General features: G+C 37.0%; 1 protein-coding gene across 1 annotated transcript; it reads right to left on the bottom strand.

The window, feature by feature from the left end:
- Positions 1 to 1,132: 1,132 nt before the first annotated feature.
- On the bottom strand, positions 1,133 to 4,748 carry LOC128383761 (E3 ubiquitin-protein ligase TRIM39-like). Its single transcript, XM_053343349.1, has 8 exons — positions 4,651 to 4,748; positions 3,507 to 4,079; positions 3,284 to 3,379; positions 2,914 to 3,147; positions 2,522 to 2,669; positions 2,376 to 2,402; positions 1,833 to 1,978; positions 1,133 to 1,741 (listed from the first exon to the last, which is right to left on the bottom strand). The coding sequence occupies exons 2-8, from the start codon at positions 4,074 to 4,076 to the stop codon at positions 1,319 to 1,321; spliced, it is 1,644 nt and encodes a 547-aa protein (XP_053199324.1). The 5' UTR covers positions 4,077 to 4,079; positions 4,651 to 4,748; the 3' UTR covers positions 1,133 to 1,318.
- Between the last annotated feature and the right edge of the window lie 21,748 nt (positions 4,749 to 26,496).

Genomic DNA, 26,496 nt, shown 5'->3' on the forward strand with positions numbered 1-26,496 from the left:
ATAAAAGGTCGGGGATTTAGGGTAATATGTGGTCTCTGTTGTGAAGCTAATCTACTTTCTGAGTGACAGTCAAAAACATCACGTGAATACTTCATACACGCTGTGCATAATCTGCTCAAGGCTGGAGAAGCTGTCAACTCCCAAAAGGTTCAGCTTTACTACAGATGAACATATGAATGTATTGTTATGAATGTATTAGTCAAAATTGACAATCAAAGACAAATTCACAAAAATGGTTTTAGCTGGTCTAAAATACACTGCTGTGCAGCCTGAGATAAACAAATCATACTGGTAGACAGTGGTGTGTATTTTGATATCCTCTTTCACATGCAGTCAGATAGTAACAATAAAAACTATATTAAGAAAATGCAATGAATACAGTTTATATTTGACTTACCCTTGTCTGCTGGGCATCCAAAAAGATTTCAGCTGTAGTAAAGAAATGTGTAGTGTTCCTGTTTTATCCTGTTGCCCAGTGTGATCTGTAGGCTCTCTACATTTGTGTGTGTCTCCGCCCTGTGCTTGGATGATATCAGTTTTAATCCCTCTTCATCCCTTCCTCTTTTCTTCTTTCTAAACCTCTTTTAGCTCCCTCTTTACATGTACGTAATATTCCTATTTGCAATTCAGGAATAGCATTAGATGACTATTTGCAATGACTGTGCAAATATGCATTTGTGTGCATTCATTCACTACAGTGATATACCTTTGTATGTATGTGTGTGCGTGTCTGTGAGTGTACATAGCATCCTCCCAAACTTGAAGTCAGTCTCAGTGCTCCATCTGCCACCAAGCTAATCGTGCTAATCAGATTAAGTGTCAGGATGTAGAAGCTAAGCTATGGTCTGAAGTCAGTTTGGTGATTTAGACTGTAATGAATGAGGATAGCTGTTGTTAGAGTGATGCAGATCTAAGATCTGTGCTCAATGTGTGACTTCTTCAAGGAGCACGAGTAAATGGGTGAAGAAGAAGGAGGAGGAGGAGGAGGAAGAGGAAAGGAAAGCAGAGGAGGATTGATACATACAGCAGTTTAATAAAGGAGGGGGACCAATAATAAAATATCAAATAGTGATTTCCTTTATTAACAATACTTCTGTTTTTGTACAGTATAACACCACTTGTAGAACAATTTCAGAGGACAGTGTTTGAAATGTGTGAAGCGAGAGCACAAGTGTTTGAGATGATGAACTTTGAGTATAATTTACACAATATACAATTTCACTCCATGATTACATATCTGTGATTTTTACTTTTGCAATGATTGTTGGCAGAATAAACTAAATCAGTTCTTGCTACTGAGGTTTCAAATAATATATTATTATATTGTGATGCCATCTAAATCACCTCCTCCACTGACAGGGCAGATTATGAGTGGTGATTTGTTACTGTCACTGTCACTCATTTCTGGGTTAAAAAAGGGAAACATGGCCTCAGTGAATTTGAACTGTGTAAAGGAATAGATGTGTGACTTTGCCTCTGCATTATAGAAGGACACCGTCCCGTCCTCATAATCCAAAAACACTCCAATAACCCGCGGCCTTTGAGAGAGACACAGCAGATCTGCCTTTTCTGCACATGCCCTGTACTCACTGCCCTTCCTTAAACACATAGTCCAATAACCGTTCTCTGGGCTCAGTGTGACTAAACCTTTCCTGTTGATTGATTCTCGTGCCACACCCAGGTCCCACGCTGTCTTGTCTCCCACGTCCACCTCCCAGTAGTGCCTCCCTGTGGCGAAACCCTGTGTGGCAAGATAGGGTGAGGTCATCGTTTATTGTTGAAATATGAAAGAGAGACAAGATATCTTTACAAGAATATATAAATATCTTTACCCAGGTTGCGAGCACACATGGGGCCGTGTCAAAACGCTTAGGCAGGTCCACCAGGTTCTGTTCAACATCTCCATCCTGGACCTGTCTCCCATCCTCAGACAGAACTAGCCATGGGTTAGCAGTCATGGGGTCCAGATGAACATCAGCTGATAAATGGACACAGTTAATATTATTTTAACTCCATCATCCTTTCCCCCTTCTGATACAATACTGTTGGAAAAAAACATGGAATACTTTTTTATATAGAGAAAAACTGAACAAACAAACAAACAGCTGATGAAAAGTTAACCAAATGATGATTAATAATGCCGTTACCAATCCTATTAAGTTGCATGCAGCATTTGAATGGCACTTGCTGTCATGAAACACAAGAATTGCCCTTATCAGACTAAATTATTCTGACAGGATGTTTGGACTTTGGTCGACTGTCAATGAAGATGTGCTGATAGCCACACCTCATTTATGGTTTCAAATCAAATGTTGAACAACGTATTTGCAACCGATAATCCAGAATTCAGAATGACGTAATTGAGAAATAAATACCTGCATACTGTTGTATCTTTTCTTGCTCTGAAAGTAAGACAAAGTAGAATCATGTATTAATTCATTGATCAAATCTGATATAATATAAAAGCAGTTGTTTTATTGTAATGTGGTGATATGGATAAACAATAGTTTTAGAAACGGACCTTGCATGGAAACCTTTTTTAAAGCTGACTGCAGTTGCTGTTCAATGTCGGCCAGCATTCTCCTTACAGTCCCCAAACATGTGTCCGAATGGACGACGATGTTGGAGCAGGTCTTAATGGCTGAAGAGGAACTCAGAGCTGGAAACCTCTGACACAAATAATTCAATGAGAGAAAAATCACTTTAAATGAGAGACGAGAACAGACGAGACAGGAAGTATAGGAATGAGCGAATAAAATAACAATGTTGATTTTCATAGTGGCATCACTGATTTCCTCCTGTGTGACTATTTTAAAATGTACATGAGGTTTGAGTGTACAAAGTTTAAATGTAGACATTTCTAGTTTTCATTTCTCGCTCATCTGTTCATCAGACTGTGACACGACTCCTGACCTGCAGAAGATGGAGGTGGTCGTCTGTGTGGGAAAGCCGCTCCATCTCACTTCTTCTCCTCTCCAACTCAGTGATGTCCAGCTGCAGCTCTGTGATGAGGCTCACCGCTCTCTGCTCTGCTGCTGCCTGCTTCCTCTGGATCATCTCCACCAGCTCGGCCTGGCTTCTCTCCAGGTAACGAAACAGAGCGGCGTAGACCTCCATGCTTTCTGTTATGTCTCTCTGTGAATTCTCCTGAAGACAATGAATACAGAACAAAAAAGTTGATCATTTGGAGTTTTTCCTGTGTGGAAAGTGTTCTTACATTCTTACTGTACATAGGCTGTGGCACACTTTTCTTTTAGTAACCATCCAATTCTAGTCAACTCACTTTGCTGAGCTCCACCGAGTGTTTAATCTCCTTCACTTTCTGCAGTCTGTCCTGGATCATCTGCTGAACGTGAGCCTCGATCCTTTTCATCTGAGCCTGAACGTGAGAAGTGGGGGAAAAAAAACAAAACTGGGATCAAAAAGTCAAAATCGTAATACAGCATCAGGGCTGCCAAAGCATTTCGATGGGATGATGGCACGATGATGATGAAAAGCAGTTTCACCTTCTTCTCCTGACTCTCTCGCTCCACTGGGACGGTGTCATGGCAACGGTGGTCAGTCTCGGTGCACAGGACACACACACACCTTTGGTCGCTCCTGCAGAACAGCTCCAGGAGCCTTTGGTGCTTTTTACACATCCGGTTCTCCAGCATCGCCACAGGTTCTATCAGCTTGTGAATCTTCAAGGTTGGGACTCTCAGGTGAGGCTCCAGGTGACTCTCACAGTACGAAGTCAGACACACAAGGCAGGACTTCAGGGCCTTTGTTTGCTTCCCAACACATGCGTCACAATGGATGGATCTTCCTACAGCTGATGTCATGCCGTTTTGCCTTTTCGCTCGGATCTGCTCAGATATCTCCTTGGCGAAAGAGTTTTCACAAAGCTCTGGGCGGCCCTCAAAGACTGATTGACATTTTGGACAGCTGACGGAAAGGCTTTGGTCCCAGTGTGATGTGATGCAGGTGAAGCAGAAGCTGTGACCACAGGGGATGGAGACTGGCTCAGAGAACACATCCTGACAGATGAAGCACTGAAACTGCATCTCTGAAAAGAGAGCGCTGGGAAAAGCCATGACCTAATGATTAAAGAAAGAAGATGAAGGTTAACTGATTAGGAACTGTGAGTGTGAATAAATGTGGGTTGGTTCACATTTACTTAAAAATCTAAAACAAATGTTGGAAAAAGATAAACACAATGTTCCAATGTCTTCATTATCTTGACATTTTTCAGTTCCATGTGTTTACATTTATTAATGCAGGACATTTAGACTTCCTTATAATTATTAAACAATTCAAGCAGCCCAGTGACCAAAGTCCAGCTGCTCAGTCACGTGACTCAGCCTCTGTAATATGAAACTCACCCTCTGAATTCAGCTTAAAACATGGGCTGAATGCACACCTTAGAAATCTAAACACAAACATTCCACCTTATGCAGTCCATTATCCTGCAAGTGTTTTAATGAGTTAAAACATTAAGGTATGCTCGTGGGCTGAGCATAATTCACTGCTCAGACCACAAGCTTTACATATTATTCCACTTAATGTTGTGATTTAGCTGCCTCGTACTAGACAAAAGCAGAAACTTTCACAGGCATTACTCTATTTGTTTAAACAAGGTCCAGCCATTATTTTTTATCTCAGTCTTACCTTGTCGCTCAATGGGAGACTCGACCTTTGAGGTAGCAAAGGCAAACACTGGGAGTGTGGTTGTGAAGACGAAGCCCAGCACGTTTCACTATTATCACTTCCTCTGGGACTTTTTTTTCCTAACTACCATGTGGTTCCAGAGTAGGAGGGGTAAAGTCCAGATGATGTGCATTACTGGGTGTGTATTGTGTTGTAGTTATTTGTATTTCATTATATAATCATACTGTATTTGTATTGCATTGTGAAACAAGGAGGACTTACTTGAATAAAGCTCAGTCACATTCATCACTTCAACATGTACTTGCCATGTTTCCATGGCTCTTTATTTATTTAATATATATTATTTTATTACTGCAATACACATTATCAACACTGCAACAATCATATCTTAACAAAACAAGACAAACATTTCACACAGCTAGAAGTTATTTTGCTTTTGGAAAAACTTGCTATAACTGCACTTCATCCAGTTGTAGCAGCAGCAGGGTTCACAAATATATTTACAATTCACCTGGATTGTTGGTGTATTTGTTTTGGGAACAAACCCTGCAAGTTTTAAAGGTTTTTTTTTTTCAAATCTTCTAAATCAAGTGGTTTTGTTTCATTTATTGTGACTGCTCAACATTATGGTGTGTCTCAAATCCATATTACACACTGCCCAGGTTTAGAGTATGCTTCTCACTGGAGGATGAAAAACTCATCAAGGTTTTTTTGATTTGCTTAATGGAAAACAATTTAAAAAAAAAATACTAAATGACTTGTTAAAACAGATCCATTCTTCATTTCTATTTCAACAAGTCTTTTCACGTATCACGTCTTGACAGATTGAATCTTCAGAGAATGTGACGGGAGTCCGTACTTTCGGAGGAGCTGGATTTAAAAAAAGCCACACAAACACACGCACACACACACACACACACAACAGACACAAATACTAACGTTAATACTGAATGTAATCATTTTTAGATTATTTCAATTAAAAGTGAGAAGAAACCTGTTATATGGACAAAGAATAAACTGAAACAGCATATTCTCACCTCCTCTAACAGACTCTGTAAGTCTGAGTGTGACAGCTGACCATAAGACTGCAATCTGACGTCCAGTCCAATAACATACTCTGTTGACACAAATATAAAATATGTTACATAGAATATACATCATAATATACATTGTAGTATTAAATAAAAGTATTTAACATCACTTAAAAATGTTGACCATACTATACTACTATACTTAGATAATTATATACTATTAGTTGTTATAATAGTATTTGTAGTATTACTGCACTGTTTAAAAAGCTACATTTTAATGTCATAACATCCTGATATGTATTACAAAAGAAGGACATCTGCATAATACATAAAATAAGTACAAGAAAAAAATGTAAAAAATAAGTATAGATATAAGATATAAAAGAGAAATACAATACAGTTGTGATTAGGATATTGATTACAATATAAATCTCATGAAAATACAATTATCAGCTGTGCACTTAAAGCAAAAACTCATGTAATGAATGTAACAAATGCATATACTTACCAGGCCCTTTATCATAGTCAAAGTCATTTTTGGCAGTCATTGTTCACATGGGGAAAAAATTGTATAAAGAGGAATTAATATTTTTGTTGTAATTATTTATACAACAATAAATACAATGAAATGTGTACATTTTTCTATAATGCCATTTAAATGTAAGCTACATTATGTATGTTTGTATATATGTATGTTGTGGATGGTAGAAAAAATAGTGTCAAGGAAAGGTGAAGTTATGTTCAGTGTGTCATTTAAAATGTGCTTGAATGCTGCAAAAACAAAAACAACGACAAAGACAAAGAAACAAACAAAAACAGGAAAACATCGAAGGGAAAAATATAAAAGGGGAATTCTTAAGTGTATGAATGAGGAAGAGGAAACACTGTCAAAACTAACAAGGAAACAGCTGTTACTGCTGCTAGTAATATTTACTGACTGGTCACTGTCATTGTGATAACACTTCGCCTTGTTGTCAGTTCTGGCTACTGCTGATCCAAAATGGATTTGCTGATGCTTTCTTGTACTCACTGGTAATGGCCACCAAAACATTTCAACTAAACCATCAGTTACTAACTACGTTGGTAATACAGTGGTAATTATAATGGTGATATAATTTCATCATCTATTCTAGCACATTGATTTGTGTACACTGCTAACACGGTGCAACAGTGTTGTGCCTGGTTAAACACATAATAGTGAAGTTACATAACTCACCAGTGACTGCAATGATGTTTACTCCACTGCTTCTGATGTTCTCAAACACAGAGAAGAGAGTGAATGTGTATCTAGTTCCAGCAGTGAGAGATGAGACTGTGTGAGTTACTGCTCCATCTCCATCTGGTGCAGTGATGTTTATCTCTGTACCATTAAACTGGAGAATAAAGCTGCCAATGTTGTTCACTTTATTCCACTGCAGAGTGATGCTGGTCTCATTTTGTCCTGTTGATGTGAAACCTCCTGCATTTGCAGGAGCTAAGACAGAAAAAAGACAAGAAAGTACATTAACTGTCTGTAAAAAGTGTAAATGTTCCATCTAGTATTAAAGATGGTCCATTTGGCATCCCTACACCAATAAGAACTTATGCTGAATGTATATTATCCAGTTTGCACATTTTAAAATCAAACTGAATGTGCTATATTTGACAACAGAAATGTGTGAATGAAAAGAACCATCACAGCTTCAGAAAAAGAGTGGATACGTTTTCGTCTTTCATAGAACACTGAAAATGAATTGATAGCTTGTAAAGGTGATTTAGTGCATACCAATGAAGTAACATATCTCACCAGTGACTGCATGAATGTTTACTCCACTGCTTCTGGTGTTCTCAAACACAGAGAAGAGAGTGAATGTGTATTTAGTTCCAGCAGTGAGAGATGAGACTGTGTGAGTTACTGCTCCATCTCCATCTGGTGCAATGATGTTTATCTCTGTACCATCAAACTGGAGAATAAAGCTGCCAGTGTTGTTCACTTTATCCCACTGCAGAGTGACGCTGGTCTCATCTTGACCTGTTAACTTGAAGGCTTGTGCATTCAGAGGAGCTGAGAAAGAAAAATACAATAAGAAATCTTATGAACAAAGGATTGCCTGTATGAAGTGTAAATGTTCTGTCTGGTATTAATGATGGTCTATTTAGCATCCCAACATCAATAAAAAATTATGCTGTATGTATATTATGAAGTTTTTACATTTTATAATCATATTTTTTTTTTAAAGAAACACCATAGCATCAGAGAAGAGTAGATACGTTTTTGTTTTACATTAGTGCACTGAACATCAGATGACGGCTTGTTAAGGTAATTTAGTGTTTAGCAATGAAGTGAAATATCTTACCAGTGACTGCAATGATGTTTACTCCACTGCTTCTGATGTTCTTAAACACAGAGAAGAGACTGAATGTGTATTTAGTTCCAGCAGTGAGAGATGAGACTGTGTGAGTTACTGCTCCATCTCCATCTGGTGCAGTGATGTTTATCTCTGTACCATCAAACTGGAGAACAAAGCTGGTATTGTTGTTCACTTTATTCCACTGCAGAGTGATGCTGGTCTCATCTTGTCCTATTGATTTGAAGGCTTGTGCATTTTGAGGAGCTGAGAAAGAAAAATACAATAAGGAAGTTTAATATTGGACTGGCTCTTGAAAGTGTAAATGTTCTGTCTGGTATTAAAGATGGCCCATTTTGCATCCCTACATCAATAAATACTTATGCTATATGCATATTTTCCAGTTTTTACATTTTATAATGATGCTGAATACACTATATTTGCAACAGAGATGTATAAAAAATGAAACATGTCAGAGGAGAATAGATATGTTTTAGTTTTACACTAGTGCACTGAAAATCAGATGATTGCTTGTTAAGGTGATTTAATATTTAGCAATGAAGTGAAACATCTCACCAGTGATTACACGAATGTTTACTCCACTGCTTCTGATGTTCTCAAACACAGAGAAGAGAGTGAATGTGTATTTAGTTCCAGCAGTGAGAGATGAGACTGTGTGAGTTACTGCTCCATCTCCATCTGGTGCAGTGATGTTTATCTCTGTACCATCAAACTGGAGAATAAAGCTGGTATTGTGGTTTACTTTATTCCACTGCAGAGTGATGCTGGTCTCATCTTGTCCTGTTGATTTGAAGGCTTGTGCATTTTGAGGGGCTGAGAAAGAAAAATACAAAAGTTCATGAATATTAGACTGCCTGTATGAAGTGTAAATGTTCTATCTGGTATTAAAGATGGTCTATTTAGCATCCCTACATGAATTAAAAAAACCCAGAAAGATGATAGCGTCAGAGAAGAGTAGATACGTTTTTTCTTTTACACTAGTGCACTGAAAAGCATCTGATAGCTTTTTAAGGGGATTTAGTATTTAGCAATGAAGTGAAATATCTCACCAGTGACTGCATGAATGTTTACTCCACTGCTTAAGATATTCTCAAACACAGAGACGAGAGTGAATGGGTATTTAGTTCCAGCAGTGAGAGATGAGACTGTGTGAGTTACTGCTCCATCTCCATCTGGTGCATTGATGTCTATCACCATATCACCATCAAATATGAGCATGAACCTGATATTGTTGTTCACTTTATTCCACTGCAGAGTGATGCTGGTCTCATTTTGTCCCGTTGATGTGAAACTGTTTGTGTTTGGAGGGACTGCAAAAGAAAAAGAGTGGGGATTGATTTCCTTGATAACATAACTACATTTATAGTTGTTAACATGGCTGCTACTAACTGGCATTGAGCAGCTTGTAACTGCCACAACAACTCAAGTTAGTTCATGAACAGTTTGGGAAGCATTCACACCCCTGAATATATCTTTCATCATAAGTATGTGTGGGTGGGTGTATTGTATTGTAGTTGGGATATCTGTGTGGTTACAAAATGAATAGTAGTTAAAAAGGTGTGGGAAACTAAAAAAGTATTGCACTTCTTCCCATTCCTTTTTTGAACAATGTGCAGTGTTTGGTTATATATCAGCACTTTATATGATTCATTTTTTTTTTCTTTCTTTTGTATGTACAAATTGTTACATATATATATATATATATATATATATATATTTTACATATGTTCGAAAATAAATAATCAATCAATCAATCAAAAGTATGTAAATTAAATAACATATAACAACTGTGATTCTTATCTAGTTAAACCTTTTTTTATATATCGTACCAGTGACTGCAGTGATGTTTACTCCACTGCTTCTGGTGTTCTCAAACACAGAGAAGAGAGTGAATGTGTATTTAGTTCCAGCAGTGAGAGATGGGACTGTGTGAGTTACTGCTCCATCTCCATCTGGTGCAGTGATGTTTATCTCTGTACCATCAAACTGGAGAATAAAGCTGGCAGTGTTGTTCACTTTATTCCACTGCAGAGTGATGCTGGTCTCATTTTGTCCCGTTGATGTGAAACCTCCTGCATTTTGAGGAGCTAAGACAGAAAAAAGACAAGAAAGCACATTAACTGTCTGTAAAAAGTGTGAATGTTCCATCTATTAGTATTAAAGATGGTCCATTTGGCATCCCTACACCAATAAAAACTTATGCTGAATGTACATTATCCAGTTTCTACATTTTAAAATCAAACTGAATGTGCTATATTTGACAACAGAGATGTGTAAATAAAAAGAACCATCACAGCTTCAGAAAAGAGTAGATATGTTCTCGTTTTTCATAGAACACTGAAAATGAATTGATGGCTTGTAAAGGTGATTTAGTGCATATCAGTGAAGTAACATGTCTTACCAGTGACTGCAGTGATGTTTACTCCACTGTTTCTGATGTTCTCAAACACAGAGAAGAGAGTGAATGTGTATTTAGTTCCAGCAGTGAGAGATGAGACTGTGTGAGTTACTGCTCCACCTCCATCTGGTGCAGTGATGTTTATCTCTGTACCATCAAACTGGAGAATAAAGCTGGTATTGTTGTTCACTTTATTCCACTGCAGAGTGATGCTGGTCTCATCTTGTCCTGTTGATTTGAAGACTTGTGCATTTTGGGGAGCTGAGAATGAAACATACAATAAGAAAGTTTAACATTGGACTGGCTCTAAAAAGCATAAATGTTCCGTCTGGTATTAAAGATGGCCCATTTTGCATCCCTACATCAATTAATACTTTTGCTATATGCATATTTTCCAGTTATTACAATTTATAATGATGCTGAATACACTATATTTGCAACAGCGATGTGTAAAAAATGAAACATGTCAGAGGAGAATAGATATGTTTTAGTTTTACACTAGTGCACTGAAAATCAGACGATTGCTTGTTAAGGTGATTTAATATTTAGCAATGAAGTGAAATATCTCACCAGTGATTACACGAATGTTTACTCCACTGCTTCTGATGTTCTCAAACACAGAGAAGAGAGTGAATGTGTATTTAGTTCCAGCAGTGAGAGATGAGACTGTGTGAGTTACTGCTCCATCTCCATCTGGTGCAGTGATGTTTATCTCTGTACCATCAAACTGGAGAATAAAGCTGGTATTGTTGTTCACTTTATTCCACTGCAGAGTGATGCTGGTCTCATCTTGTCCTGTTGATTTGAAGGCTTGTGCATTTTGAGGGGCTGAGAAAGAAAAATACAAAAGTTCATGAATATTAGACTGCCTGTATGAAGTGTAAATGTTCTGTCTGGTATTAAAGATGGTCTATTTAGCATCCCTACATCAATTTAAAAAAACCCAGAAAGATGATAGCGTCAGAGAAGAGTAGATATGTTTTTTCTTTTACACTAGTGCACTGAAAAGCATCTGATAGCTTTTTAAGGGGATTTAGTATTTAGCAATGAAGTGAAATATCTCACCAGTGACTGCATGAATGTTTACTCCACTGCTTAAGATATTCTCAAACACAGAGAAGAGAGTGAATGGGTATTTAGTTCCAGCAGTGAGAGATGAGACTGTGTGAGTTACTGCTCCATCTCCATCTGGTGCATTGATGTCTATCACCATATCACCATCAAATATGAGCATGAACCTGATATTGTTGTTCACTTTATTCCACTGCAGAGTGATGCTGGTCTCATTTTGTCCCGTTGATGTGAAACTGTTTGTGTTTGGAGGGGCTGCAAAAGAAAAAGAGTGGGGATTGATTTCCTTGATAACATAACTACATTTATAATTGTTAACATGGCTGCTACTAACTGGCATTGAGCAGCTTGTAACTGCCACAACAACTCAAGTTAGTTCATGAACAGTTTGGGAAGCATTCACACCCCTGAATATATCTTTCATCATAAGTATGTGTGGGTGGGTGTATTGTATTGTAGTTGGGATATCTGTGTGGTTACAAAATGAAGAGTAGTTAAAAAGGGGTGGGAAACTAAAGAAGTATTGCACTTCTTCCCATTCCTTTTTCGAACAATGTGCAGTGTTTGGTTATATATCAGCACTTTATATGATTCATTTTTTTTTCTTTTTCTTTCTTTTGTATGTACAAATTGTTACATATATATACATATTTATTTATATATATATATTATTTATTTTCGAACATATGTAAAATATATATATATATATATATTTTACATATGTTCGAAAATAAATATCTATCAATCAATCAATCAAAAGTATGTAAATTAAATAACATATAACAACTGTGATTCTTATGCAGTTAAACCTTTTTTTATATATCGTACCAGTGACTGCAGTGATGTTTACTCCACTGCTTCTGATGTTCTCAAACACAGAGAAGAGAGTGAATGGGTATTTAGTTCCAGCAGTGAGAGATGAGACTGTGTGAGTTACTGCTCCATCTCCATCTGGTGCAGTGATGTTTATCTCTGTACCATTAAACTGGAGAATAAAGCTGACAGTGTTGTTCACTTTATTCCACTGCAGAGTGATGCTGGTCTCATTTTGTCCTGTTGATGTGAAACCTCCTGCATTTTGAGGAGCTAAGACAGAAAAAAGACAAGAAAGCACATTAACTGTCTGTAAAAAGTGTGAATGTTCCATCTATTAGTATTAAAGATGGTCCATTTGGCATCCCTACACCAATAAAAACTTATGCTGAATGTACATTATCCAGTTTCTACATTTTAAAATCAAACTGAATGTGCTATATTTGACAACAGAGATGTGTAAATAAAAAGAACCATCACAGCTTCAGAAAAGAGTGGATACGTTTTTGTTTTTCATAGAACACTGAAAATGAATTGATGGCTTGTAAAGGTGATTTAGTGCATATCAGTGAAGTAACATGTCTTACCAGTGACTGCAGTGATGTTTACTCCACTGCTCCTGATGTTCTCAAACACAGAGAAGAGAGTGAATGTGTATTTAGTTCCAGCAGTGAGAGATGAGACTGTGTGAGTTACTGCTCCATCTCCATCTGGTGCAGTGATGTTTATCTCTGTACCATCAAACTGGAGAATAAAACTGCGAGTGTCGTTCATTTTATTCCACTGCAGAGTGATGCTGGTCTCATCTTGACCTGTTGCTATCAAGGCTTGTGCATTCTGAGGAGCTGAGATAACAAGGAGGAGTCAGAAAATGTATTAACAAAAGACTATATGTAAACAGTGAAATATTGTGCCTGCTTGCTGTTAAATATAGCCCGTTTGGCATCCCCACACATAACGAAATGTATGTTGTACGCAATAAAACTATGAGGGTAATAAATAGTGTGTCTTTCTAATAAAAATGTTTCTTCTTATATTCAAATGTATTGCACTATGTATAACAACAATTTAAAAATCAAAGCATCAAATGAGTTCTATACTGAGTAAATGCATTTTAGGTTCATATTAGTGCACTGAAAAAACATGATGGCTTGTTCAGGTGATACAGTGCACAGCAATGAAGAGACACATCTCACCAGTGACTGCAGTGATGTTTACTCCACTGCTTCTGATGTTCTCAAACACAGAGAAGAGAGTGAATGTGTATTTAGTTCCAGCAGTGAGAGATGAGACTGTGTGAGTTACTGCTCCATCTCCATCTGGTGCAGTGATGTTTATCTCTGTACCATCAAACTGGAGAATAAAACTGCCAGTGTTGTTCACTTTATTCCACTGCAGAGTGATGCTGGTCTCATTTTGTCCTGTTGATTTGAAGCTTTCTGCATTCTGAGGAGCTGAGACAGAAAAGAGAAGGTAATCGACCAGTCAAAAGAGGACTTGAAATGAAATAATTAAAAATAATAATAATTCATAATTAAAAATATCACACCGTCTATTTGACAAGATGGATATAGTGAACAATGAGCAAGGAATTTCAAACATTAAATGCCTTTAGGATGGATTAATGTGTGTGACTGAAATAGTTGAATGTGTTGGCTATTACTGCACATGAGTGGAGGCAAAAAATTAAGTAACACAATATCAGACATAGTAAATACATTTTAGTTTCATACTGTCAGACTAAAAACAATGTGATGGCTTGCTATCATGTTATGTAAGTCTCATATCTCACCAGTGACTGCAGTGATGTTTACTCCACTGTTTCTGATGTTCTCAAACACAGAGAAGAGAGTGAATGTGTATTTAGTTCCAGCAGTGAGAGATGAGACTGTGTGAGTTACTGCTCCATCTCCATCTGGTGCAGTGATGTTTATCTCTGTACCATCAAACTGGAGAACAAAGCTGGTATTGTCGTTTACTTTATTCCACTGCAGAGTGATGCTGGTCTCATCTTGTCCTATTGATTTGAAGGCTTGTGCATTCTGAGGAGCTGAGATAACAAGGAGGAGTCAGAAAATGTATTAACAAACGACTGTATGGAGTGAAAAATTGTTCCCTCCTGCTGTTAAACATAGTCCATGTTGCATCTCCACACATATAAAAAAGTATGTTCTACACAATAAAACTATCAAGGTTATAAATTGTGTGCCTTTCTAATAAAGATGTTTATTCTTATAGTCAAATTTATTGCACTATATACAACAACAGAGGTGTAATCAGCAATACATTTAAAAATCAAGACATCAAATGAGTTTTATACTGAGTAAATGCATTTTAGGTTTTATTGGTGCACTGAAAAAAGACGATGGCTTGTTAAGCAATGAAGGGACATATCTCACCCGTGACTGCAGTGATGTTTACTCCACTGCTTCTGATGTTCTCAAACACAGAGAAGAGAGTGAATGTGTATTTAGTTCCAGCATTGAGAGATGAGACTGTGTGAGTTACTGCTCCATCTCCATCTGGTGCAGTGATGTTTATCTCTGTACCATCAAACTGGAGAATAAAACTGGTATTGTCGTTCACTTTATTCCACTGCAGAGTGATGCTGGTCTCATCTTGATCTGTTGATTTGAAGCCTTGTGCATTCTGAGGAGCTGAGATAACAAGGAGGAGTCAGAAAATGTATTAACAAAAGACTGTATGTAAACAGTGAAATATTGTTCCCACTTGCTGTTAAATATCCTCCATTTTGCATCCCCACACATAAAGAAATGTGTGTTGTATGCAATACAACTATGACGGTAATAAATTGTGTGTCTTTCTAATAAAAATGTTTCTTCTTATATTCAAATGTATTGCACTATGTATAACAACAATTTAAAAATCAAAGCATCAAATGAGTTCTATACTGAGTAAATGCATTTTAGGTTCATATTAGTGCACTGAAAAAACATGATGGCTTGTTCAGGTGACACAGTGCACAGCAATGAAGAGACACATCTCACCAGTGACTGCAGTGATGTTTACTCCACTGCTTCTGATGTTCTCAAACACAGAGAAGAGAGTGAATGTGTATTTAGTTCCAGCAGTGAGAGATGAGACTGTGTGAGTTACTGCTCCATCTCCATCTGGTGCAGTGATGTTTATCTCTGTACCATCAAACTGGAGAATAAAGCTGCCAGTGTTGTTCACTTTATTCCACTGCAGAGTGATGCTGGTCTCATTTTGTCCTGTTGATTTGAAGCTTTCTGCATTCTCAGGAGCTTAGACAGAAAAGAGAAGGTAATCGACCGGTCAAAAGAGGACTTGAAATGAAAAATGCTTCTTTCTCCATTTTTATGATAATGTTAGTCCAATTTACATCCTAATGTAACATAATGACGGCTGTGAGAGCAAAAACAATTCAAGATACATTTTTGTTTAGCAGGAGTGTTGTTGAAGACAGTTGTCATGTTTCATAATTAAAAATATCACACGGTCTATTTGACAAGATGGATATAGTGAACAATGAGCAAGGAATTTCAAACATTAAATGCCTTTAGGATGGATTAATGTGTGTGACTGAAATAGTTGAATGTGTTGGCTATTACTGCACATGAGTGGAGGCAGAAAATTAAGTAACACAATATCAGACATAGTAAATACATTTTAGTTTCATACTGTCAGACTAAAAACAATGTGATGGCTTGCTATCATGTTATGTAAGTCTCATATCTCACCAGTGACTGCAGTGATGTTTACTCCACTGCTTCTGATGTTCTCAAACACAGAGAAGAGAGTGAATGTGTATTTAGTTCCAGCAGTGAGAGATGAGACTGTGTGAGTTACTGCTCCATCTCCATCTGGTGCAGTGATGTTTATCTCTGTACCATCAAACTGGAGAATAAAGCTGCCAGTGTTGTTCACTTTATTCCACTGCAGAGTGATGCTGGTCTCATTTTGTCCTGTTGATTTGAAGCTTTCTGCATTCTGAGGAGCTGAGACAGAAAAGTGAAGGTAATTGATTGATCAAAAGAGGATTTTCAGCGAAAAATTCTTCTTTTCTCCATCTGGATTATAATGCTGGTGCAATTTGAATCCCAATGTAACACATGGCTATGAGAGTAAAAACAATTACAGACATTTTTTTTTAACAAGTATTGTTGTTGGAGAGTTATCATCTATTATAATTAACAATACCATATTGTCTATTTACCTAGATGGATATAGTGCACAATAAGCAAGGAATTATAAATGTTAAATGCCTTTAGGATGGATTATTGTGCATGACTGAAAGAGTTAAATGTGTTGGCCTAATACTGCACATGAGTGGAGGCAGGATATTCACTGACACAATATCAGACATAGCAAATACATTTTAGTTTCATACTGTCAAACTAAAAACAATGTGATGGCTTGCTATCATGTTTTTTAAGTCTCATATCTTACCAGTGACTGCAGTGATGTTTACTCCACTGCTTCTGATGTTCTCAAACACAGAGAAGAGAGTGAATGTGTATTTAGTTCCAGCAGTGAGAGATGAGACTGTGTAAGTTACTGCTCCATCTCCATCTGGTGCAGTGATGTTTATCTCTGTACCATCAAACTGGAGAATAAAGCTGCCAGTGTTGTTCACTTTATTCCACTGCAGAGTGATGCTGGTCTCATCTTGACCTGTTGCTATCAAGGCTTGTGCATTCTGAGGAGCTGAGATAACAAGGAGGAGTCAGAAAATGTATTAACAAAAGACTGTATGTAAACAGTGAAATATTGTTCCCACTTGCTGTTAAATATAGTTCATTTTGCATCCCCACACATAAAGAACTGTATGTTGTACGCAATACAACTATGAGGGTAATAAATTGTGTGTCTTTCTAATAAAAATGTTTCTTCTTATAGTCAAATGTATTGCACTATGTATAACAACAATTTAAAAATCAAAGCATCAAATGAGTTCTATACTGAGTAAATACATTTTAGGTTCATATTAGTGCACTGAAAAAACATGATGGCTTGTTCAGGTGATACAGTGCACAGCAATGAAGAGACACATCTTACCAGTGACTGCAGTGATGTTTACTCCACTGCTTCTGACGTTCTCAAACACAGAGAAGAGAGTGAATGTGTATTTAGTTCCAGCAGTGAGAGATGAGACTGTGTGAGTTACTGCTCCATCTCCATCTGGTGCGGTGATGTTTATCTCTGTACCATCAAACTGGAGAATAAAACTGCTAGTGTTGTTCACTTTATTCCACTGCAGAGTGATGCTGGTTTCATATTGTCCTGTTGATTTGAAGCTTTCTGCATTCTGAGGAGCTGAGACAGAAAAGAGAAGGTAATCGACCAGTCAAAAGAGGACTTGAAATGAAAAATGCTTCTTTCTCCATTTTTATTATAATGTTAGTCCAATTTACATCCTAATGTAACATAATGACGGCTGTGAGAGCAAAAACAATTCAAGATAAATTTTTGCAGGAGTGTTGTTGGAGACAGTTGTCATGTTTCATAATTAAAAATATCACACGGTCTATTTGACAAGATGGATATAGTGAACAATGAGCAAGGAATTTCAAACATTAAATGCCTTTAGGATGGATTAATGTGTGTGACTGAAAGAGTTGAATGTGCTGGCTATTACTGCACATGAGTGGAGGCAAAAAATTAAGTAACACAATATCAGACATAGTAAATACATTTTAGTTTCATACTGTCAGACTAAAAACAATGTGATGGCTTGCTATCATGTTATTTAAGTCTCATATCTCACCAGTGACTGCAGTGATGTTTACTCCACTGCTTCTGATGTTCTCAAACACAGAGAAGAGAGTGAATGTGTATTTAGTTCCAGCAGTGAGAGATGAGACTGTGTGAGTTACTGCTCCATCTCCATCTGGTGCAGTGATGTTTATCTCTGTACCATCAAACTGGAGAATAAAGCTGGTATTGTCGTTCACTTTATTCCACTGCAGAGTGATGCTGGTCTCATCTTGACCTGTTGCTATCAAGGCTTGTGCATTCTGAGGAGCTGAGATAACAAGGAGGAGTCAGAAAATGTATTAACAAAAGACTGTATGTAAACAGTGAAATATTGTTCCCACTTGCTGTTAAATATCGTCCATTTTGCATCCCCACACATAAAGAAATGTATGTTGTACGCAATAAAACTATGACGGTAATAAATTGTGTGTCTTTCTAATAAAAATGTTTCTTCTTATAGTCAGATGTATTGCACTATGTATAACAACAATTTAAAAATCAAAGCATCAAATGAGTTCTATACTGAGTAAATGCATTTTAGGTTCATATTGGTGTACTGAAAAAACATGATGGCTTGTTCAGGTGATACAGTGCACAGCAATGAAGAGACACATCTCACCAGTGACTGCAGTGATGTTTACTCCACTGCTTCTGACGTTCTCAAACACAGAGAAGAGAGTGAATGTGTATTTAGTTCCAGCAGTGAGAGATGAGACTGTGTGAGTTACTGCTCCATCTCCATCTGGTGCAGTGATGTTTATCTCTGTACCATCAAACTGGAGAATAAAGCTGGTAGTGTTGTTCACTTTATTCCACTGCAGAGTGATGCTGGTCTCATCTTGTCCTGTTGATTTTAGGCTTTCTGCATTCTGAGGAGCTGAGACAGAAAAGAGAAGGAGATCGATTGATCAAAAGAGGACTTCCCATGAAAAATTCTTCTTTTCTCCATCTGGATTATAATGTCCGTTCAATTTGTATCCCAATGTAACACATAATGATGGTTATGAGAGCAAAAGCAATTACGGACAATATTTGTTTAGCAGGAATGTCGTTAAAGACAGTTGTCATGTTTCATAATTAAAAAATATCACATTGTCTATTTGACTAGATGAATTTAGTGAACAATAAGCAAGGAATTATAAATGTTAAATGCCTTTAGGATGGATTATTGTGCATGACTGAAAGAGTTAAATGTGTTGGCCTTATACTGTACATGACTGGAGGCAGGATATTCACTGATACAATATCAGACATAGCAAATACATTTTAGTTTCATACTGTCAAACTAAAAACAATGCGATGGCTTGCTGTCATGTTATTTAAGTCTCATATCTTACCAGTGACTGCAGTGATGTTTACTCCACTGCTTCTGATGTTCTCAAACACAGAGAAGAGAGTGAATGTGTATTTAGTTCCAGCAGTGAGAGATGAGACTGTGTGAGTTACTGCTCCATCTCCATCTGGTGCAGTGATGTTTATCTCTGTACCATCAAACTGGAGAATAAAACTGGTATTGTCGTTCACTTTATTCCACTGCAGAGTGATGCTGGTCTCATTTTGTCCTGTTGATTTGAAGCTTTCTGCATTCTGAGGAGCTGAGACAGAAAAGAGAAGGTAATTGATTGATCAAAAGAGGATTTCCCACGAAAAATGTTTCTTTTCTCCATCTGGATTATAATGCTGGTTCAATTTGTATCCCAATGTAACGCATGGCTATGAGAGCAAAAACAATTATGGATATTTTTTTTTAAGAAGGATTGTTGTTGGAGAGTTATCATGTTTTATAATGAACAATACCATATTGTCTATTTGCGTAGATGGATATAGTGAACAATAAGCAAGGAATTATAAATGTTAAATGCCTTTAGGATGGAACATTGTGCATGAGTGAAAGAGTTAAATGTGTTGGCCTAATACTGCACATGTCTGGAGGCAGGATATTCACTGATACAATATCAGACATAGCAAATACATTTTAGTTTCATACTGTCAAACTATAAACAATGTGATGGCTTGCTATTATGTTATTCAAGTCTCATATCTTACCAGTGACTGCAGTGATGTTTACTCCACTGCTTCTGATGTTCTCAAACACAGAGAAGAGAGTGAATGTGTATTTAGTTCCAGCAGTGAGAGATGAGACTGTGTGAGTTACTGCTCCATCTCCATCTGGTGCAGTGATGTTTATCTCTGTACCATCAAACTGGAGAATAAAGCTGCCAGTGTTGTTCACTTTATTCCACTGCAGAGTGACGCTGGTCTCATTTTGTCCTGTTGATGTGAAACTGTTTGTGTTTGGAGGGGCTGCAAAAGAAAAGAGTGGGGATTGATTTCCTTGATAACAGAATTACATTTATAGTTGTCAACAGCTATGGCTGCTACTTTACTAATTGGCATTGAGCAGCTTGTAACTGCCACAACAACTCAAGCTAATTCATGAACAGTTTGGGAAGCATTTGCACCCTTGAATATATCTTTCATCATAAGTTTGTAAATTAATTAACACAGAACAACTGTCATTCTTATGTAGTTAAACTTTATGCAAAATATCTCACCAGTGACTGCAGTGATGTTTACTCCACTGCTCCTGACATTGTCAAGCACAGAGAAGAGAGTGAATGTGTATTTAGTTCCAGCAGTGAGAGATGAGACTGTGTGAGTTACTGCTCCATCTCCATCTGGTGCAGTGATGTTTATCTCTGTGCCATCAAACTGGAGAACAAAGCTGGTATTGTCGTTCACTTTATTCCACTGCAGAGTGATGCTGGTCTCATTTTGTGTTGTCACTTTTAAATCTTTTGCATTGGGTGGAACTGGACAGAGACAACATACAATACAGATATGACATGACATGGAAATGACTTTGGTACATCATGATGATATACTATATCAATGCCATAATCACAATTGTCCATGACAATCAACCCTCACTTGTAAATCAGTTGATGCATTTACTTTCCTTAGCGTAGCTAATCTAATACTTTCTCAGATCAAACAGTATTGTATTGTTTAGACACATTAAAGTAAGACATACTAATAATAGATACAATTTGTAATGAGTGTTATTTACTGTATGTTTAGACACTGGACAGTCAGTGTCTTTAAGCATAAAATTTTGTATTTTTGACATTTTTATGACTCGATTTTTGTCTTATTTCTGCTTTTCATACACTCTTTTAGACAGATATTGATGTACATCACAAATCTCAATTAAGCCGTCTTCTTGACAATATATTGTTAGCTGCCTTATTCCAACAATGAGACTGTATGTGAGAGAGGGGTGCATTACTTGGTTTGTAACAGATGAATGGAAAACTGAGGGAGCAGTTATCATCAAACCACTGTCCTGAGTCACTAAACGATGTGGTGACACATTCTTCGTCGCTGGAGTCTGGCTGCAAGTTGGCCCAGTTTCGAAATAGAGAGTCGCTCCCATCAGACCATACTTTTTCTCGATGAAGACCAATCCACACAAATGAGTTACCTGTCAGGTTTGTGATGATGTTATTTTCTGTCTGATTTCTTATGCTGTAAGAGAACAGTAACACATATATAGAAAAGTTGAGCATAGCTGAAGAGGAAAAAACATGACACACACACACACACACACAAAGAATTCACTGACCGAGAATATATCATAGAGCTCAACCACACAGACAATGTGACAATTGAGCTAACACAGCTTAAAGTCATCATCACAACTATCTGTGTTTCTTACATCCTTTTAAAGCCTTAAAGACTTGTGGTCACCTTGCCAGTGTTAGATGATTTCATTTTATTTTTACGTGATAAGCCTGATATTATTAACAAAAGAGATCAAAATATACTGGGTCTGGATTGTTTTGTGTCTTGGATTCTTCATTAGGATATACTGTACCTGGCTAGATCCACATAGTTCTCCCTGCAGTAGCTCTGAGCTTCAGTCCAATTTAAATTTGTGTTGACCAAAACAAAGGATGCAGTGCCATTTACTGTACCTGGTAATATACAAAACAATGTCAGGAAGACACTAATGTTGCTGGAATGAATGAAAGAAATCATAGAAAGACTTGATGATCTGGATAAAGTAGAGGGATTAAGTATTGCTCATGTCAGTTTCATGTCAAATGTCATATAAAAGGTTTATTTGGATCTTTATTCATTCTAGCTCAATTAGAAAACCAACCGTTGTAGCACACAAAGGATTGTTGGTTGCTGCATGCAGTGTCTCCCCATGTGCCAGAAGCGGAACCAAAAAGCTGCACACAGTACTGTTGCCCATTAAGATTGTTGGGTTCACCAGTATCCCAGTTTCTATACTCCGTCTCTCCTTCACCGTAGAAGCTGCTATCATTCAGAGACCATCTCCAGCTATCTACCAAGTCATCATGGAGACCTATCCAAGCCTTGCCTGTTCAAAAACATTTTCATCATATAATACAGCTGCAATATACAGTAAACTGAGAAATATCTCACAATATAATGGATATTACTTCATAGAGATCAGTTGATCTGTTCTGAATGCTGTGTCTCCTCTATATACCACTATTAACATTACACATCATAATGTAATTATTTTATTTGTTAAAAGTTTACTAAAATGAATGCATGGTTAATATACAGTATGGTACATTCCAGCATTGAGAACTTGCCTGTGTAGTTTGATGCGAGGCTGTTAACAGCACTGACGTCAGCTGTGTTTTCTATGGTGGCCAGGTCAGTGTAGACCTGTCTGCAGTAGCTCTGTGCTTCAGTCCAAATCCGTGATGAGTTCACAAAGATGTACTGACGAGATTGACCAGAGGTAACACTGACCAATGCTCCTAAAACAAAGTATATTCATTTATTTTTATCACTTCCTACAATGTGAACTTTCCTTGTTCTTTTATAGTGAATATGGGAAAGCACTAATTGTTTTAAACTTCCTTCTCACTGATGAGAATACATTAACTTGTCTGTTTCAAGAACAGGAAACAACACTTGTTCAGCAGGTGTTGAGTTTTATACCAAAGATTTTTCATTTATTCATAATTACATTTATATATAATAAAATAACCCTCCTACCCCCCTATGTGTGTCATGTATTGACTGTATTGACATAAATCATCACTGCAGTGAATGAAAACATTGAATGCTTGACTGAACCTGAACAAAACAATCCACACAAGACTTAATGTCTAATGGCATAAGTATTTGCCTGGAGCCACATTATGTTTACAGCTGTATTACTAAATCAGGGTTCAGTATCCACTACAGAGAAAAACAGTAAAAGTTCAATTATGAGCTACAACTGCACATAAAACATGAACTGTTAATGCATTGGATTACAATGAGATAAAAAGTGATTTATTTATCCTTACAGCTCATTTTTATTCAGTCTGAGTTATACACACATTCTCCTCCTATTGTTTTGTGTAGTGATTGAGTTTCTTTGTAAATAAAAATCATTGCATGATAATCTTCATTTAAGACTATGATTTGAATAAATTTGCCCCAATTACAATATTTTCTGACACTAATCCATCCCCCCACAAACCTGTGCAGATTGCAGTACTGAGAAAGATTAAAAAAGCCAGGATAATCAAACAAGAGGCACCAACCTGTGAGCACACAGATGATCAGCCTGTAATCCATGTGTTAATCCTTTGAAAACATGCATTTGAAAAGTTACATAATGTTAATTTAATCTTTCTTCTCAACTTTTAATTTCATGGATATGCATTTGTATCAGTATATAAATGTCCAAACTAAAATATTTTAAAAAACAGTAGTTTGACTCTACTTACCATTTTCTCTTCCTCCTTCCTGCTTTAAAGTGCAAGTGCATCAAATGCCCTTGACTGTCAGCTTGACTGTGTAGCTTGGTAAGAACTGGTTTGATTCTTATCAGTGCTCCGCTGATTACGTTTTCAAAGTTCTTAGTAAAAAAATCAGGAAGTAAAGAATAAACCTGTTTGTTCACTGTCTGCATTTTTCGTCTTTCAAATGCAGTGAAAAGGAACATAACCTGTTTAACTGTGTGTCTGTCTGCCATCCTTTGTCTCACACAACAGCACAGAGCAATAGCTTTTGTCCTTTACAAAAGCACTTTTGAGCATTACTTTTACTAAATAAGAATACCGTTTCACTTCATTTTAAAATCACACCCATTACAAAAAAGCACTAAACAAAATCGCATCAGAGATACATTGTCAATATTTGGTTGGTAAAACCATGCCAAAATCACTCCTGCCACACACCGATGTTTCAGAAAGCCTTAATAAGGTAATGATTAAACGTCCTCCTCTGTAATGTTACAAATGCCATGCTTAGAGGAAGAAGTTGCCTACAGATACCATGGAATTTCCCCTGTAACTCAGTAGCAAGAAGGAAGTTTTTTCAAAAGGTATTTTCACATTTAAATACCTTTAGCTGAAAATGATTCCACCTTCAACAGGTTTCCTTGGTCGTATGTTTAATTTTTTAGGCACATAAGGTTGACATTTTTCACTGCAAATCACAGACAAATGTTAAGTACCACTTCCTCTTTCCTGTTTTGCTCTGTCAAACACTAACTAGAGAGCAGAGAGGAAAGTTCCAGCACAATCATAAATTAAACCAAATCCATATCTTCTGATGCGCTGAAGTACAGATAAAAGTACCAACCTTAAAAATACCCTAACAATCCAATTCCTATTCAGAATCATGCTTCTGCATAACAATCTCTGAACTTTGAGCAAACTGTATCTTTACAGTACACCCTTTCCTGGAGTGTGTCATCCTTTCATCTGCAGATCAGGAATGCATCCAGTGCCCCAATCAGCCTGATGCCATCATCTGTAACTGTACTAACTGATTCCATATCGGTACTCCAACAGGCAATGGTATGATAATGATATAGTGGTGTAAAACGCATTTACATTCACTAGCGCACAAAACAATAAAACAACTCTTTTTTTGTCTCTCCTGATTGAAATAATGATCGCTTCATCCAAACACTTATCTTGAACAGCTGCTGACAGAAAGCAGAGCTCTTTTCAGCACACTCCCTCCAGGTTAGCATGAGTTAGCAGTTGCTGCACAGACCTCTCCTCTCCAATCGTCTTTATTTTGATTTAAAATTGTAGTAATATCTTCTGTGTTGTTCTCGTCACTAACGTTGCGCCTGGGTTCAAATTGGAAAGGCTCAACAGAAGATATTTTATGCTGCTGTAGTGTAAACAAATGGGGACTGAAGACTGCTGTAACCATTTGATGTCACTACCCATAATCCCTTGCGACATAGGATTATTCTTAGTTAAGTTATTCTTATATCACATTTATATAATTGATGACAACATTAATTTAATAAAGCCTACATTTGAATTATGCTGTGTCACTGTATATAATGATCACATGCATGCTCTATACTCCAATAGTAGTGTCACTACTATTGGAGTATAATGCTGCTGCCACCTTGTGGCAATAGATTCACACTTGGAATTAGATAGTGTGTCATCAATGGCAGTAGGTCATTGAAAAGAAGGATGAAAAATGCAAGCTGCAATCACTTATAAAACATAAGCCAAACTTCATAAATGTTATCACAAATTGCCTTGAAATATCGTATATAATTTTGAGGCTGTATCGCCCACCCCTATAACTAGGTTCTTATGCTTAAATAGGAAGGAGAGTTAGATTGAATGTTGCCAACAGTTGGCAGATTTATTTCAGTTTAACATAAATAAAACTCAGAGTGTCAATTTCCTTGAGTGCTTCTTTTATTCCTTTAGTGTTTCTTGTATACATTTTTCTTCACTATCCAAGTAGGCTAAATGAGTGTGTAATGGTCTGGCTCTCCATCAACTTTAGAAGAATTGCTCATATAGAACTGCATATAGTACAGAACAATCACATTAAATAAAATGCTGTCTATGTGAATAAGATCTCATTCATTTCTTCAGTAATCCATTTTTTAACACAGTGTTCTATTCAAAGATGAATTATTTCATTTTAGTTTCATGAAGATGTGAATTTCTCACATTTCTCCTTTAACGTTAGCATGACATTGAAATAATTTCACTAGAATTGAGAACAAGTCCCATTAAAATTTACAACAGTGGTTTTAACATAATGAATTAACACAGAGGACACATTTGAAAATATCAAAAAGCAGGTAACGTTAGCTAAATTATTAGCTTAGTTAGCATAATTAATTAACTCACCAGAGTTTCAAGGGGAAAAAAACACAAAACTCTGAACTCTGTGTAACCCACTATGTGCCACAGGTTTTAGAATATATGGACCAGCGACTAGGTTCGTAGTAGGAGGGCTGAAAAGAGGAGTGACAGACACAATAGATAAATGGAGCCACAAGGTGCGTTTAAGGTAAGTTTACTGTATTGAAATATGAGAAAAAGAAAATAAAATTCAGTGCAATAACCACTGGTTTATTGATATTTCAGTCTTTCACAAAACATAACCCAACTGAAAGTGTTCATATGGAGTG

This window comes from Scomber japonicus, chromosome 22 (genome assembly GCF_027409825.1).
Source record: "Scomber japonicus isolate fScoJap1 chromosome 22, fScoJap1.pri, whole genome shotgun sequence".
Taxonomy (NCBI): Eukaryota; Metazoa; Chordata; class Actinopteri; order Scombriformes; family Scombridae; genus Scomber; species Scomber japonicus.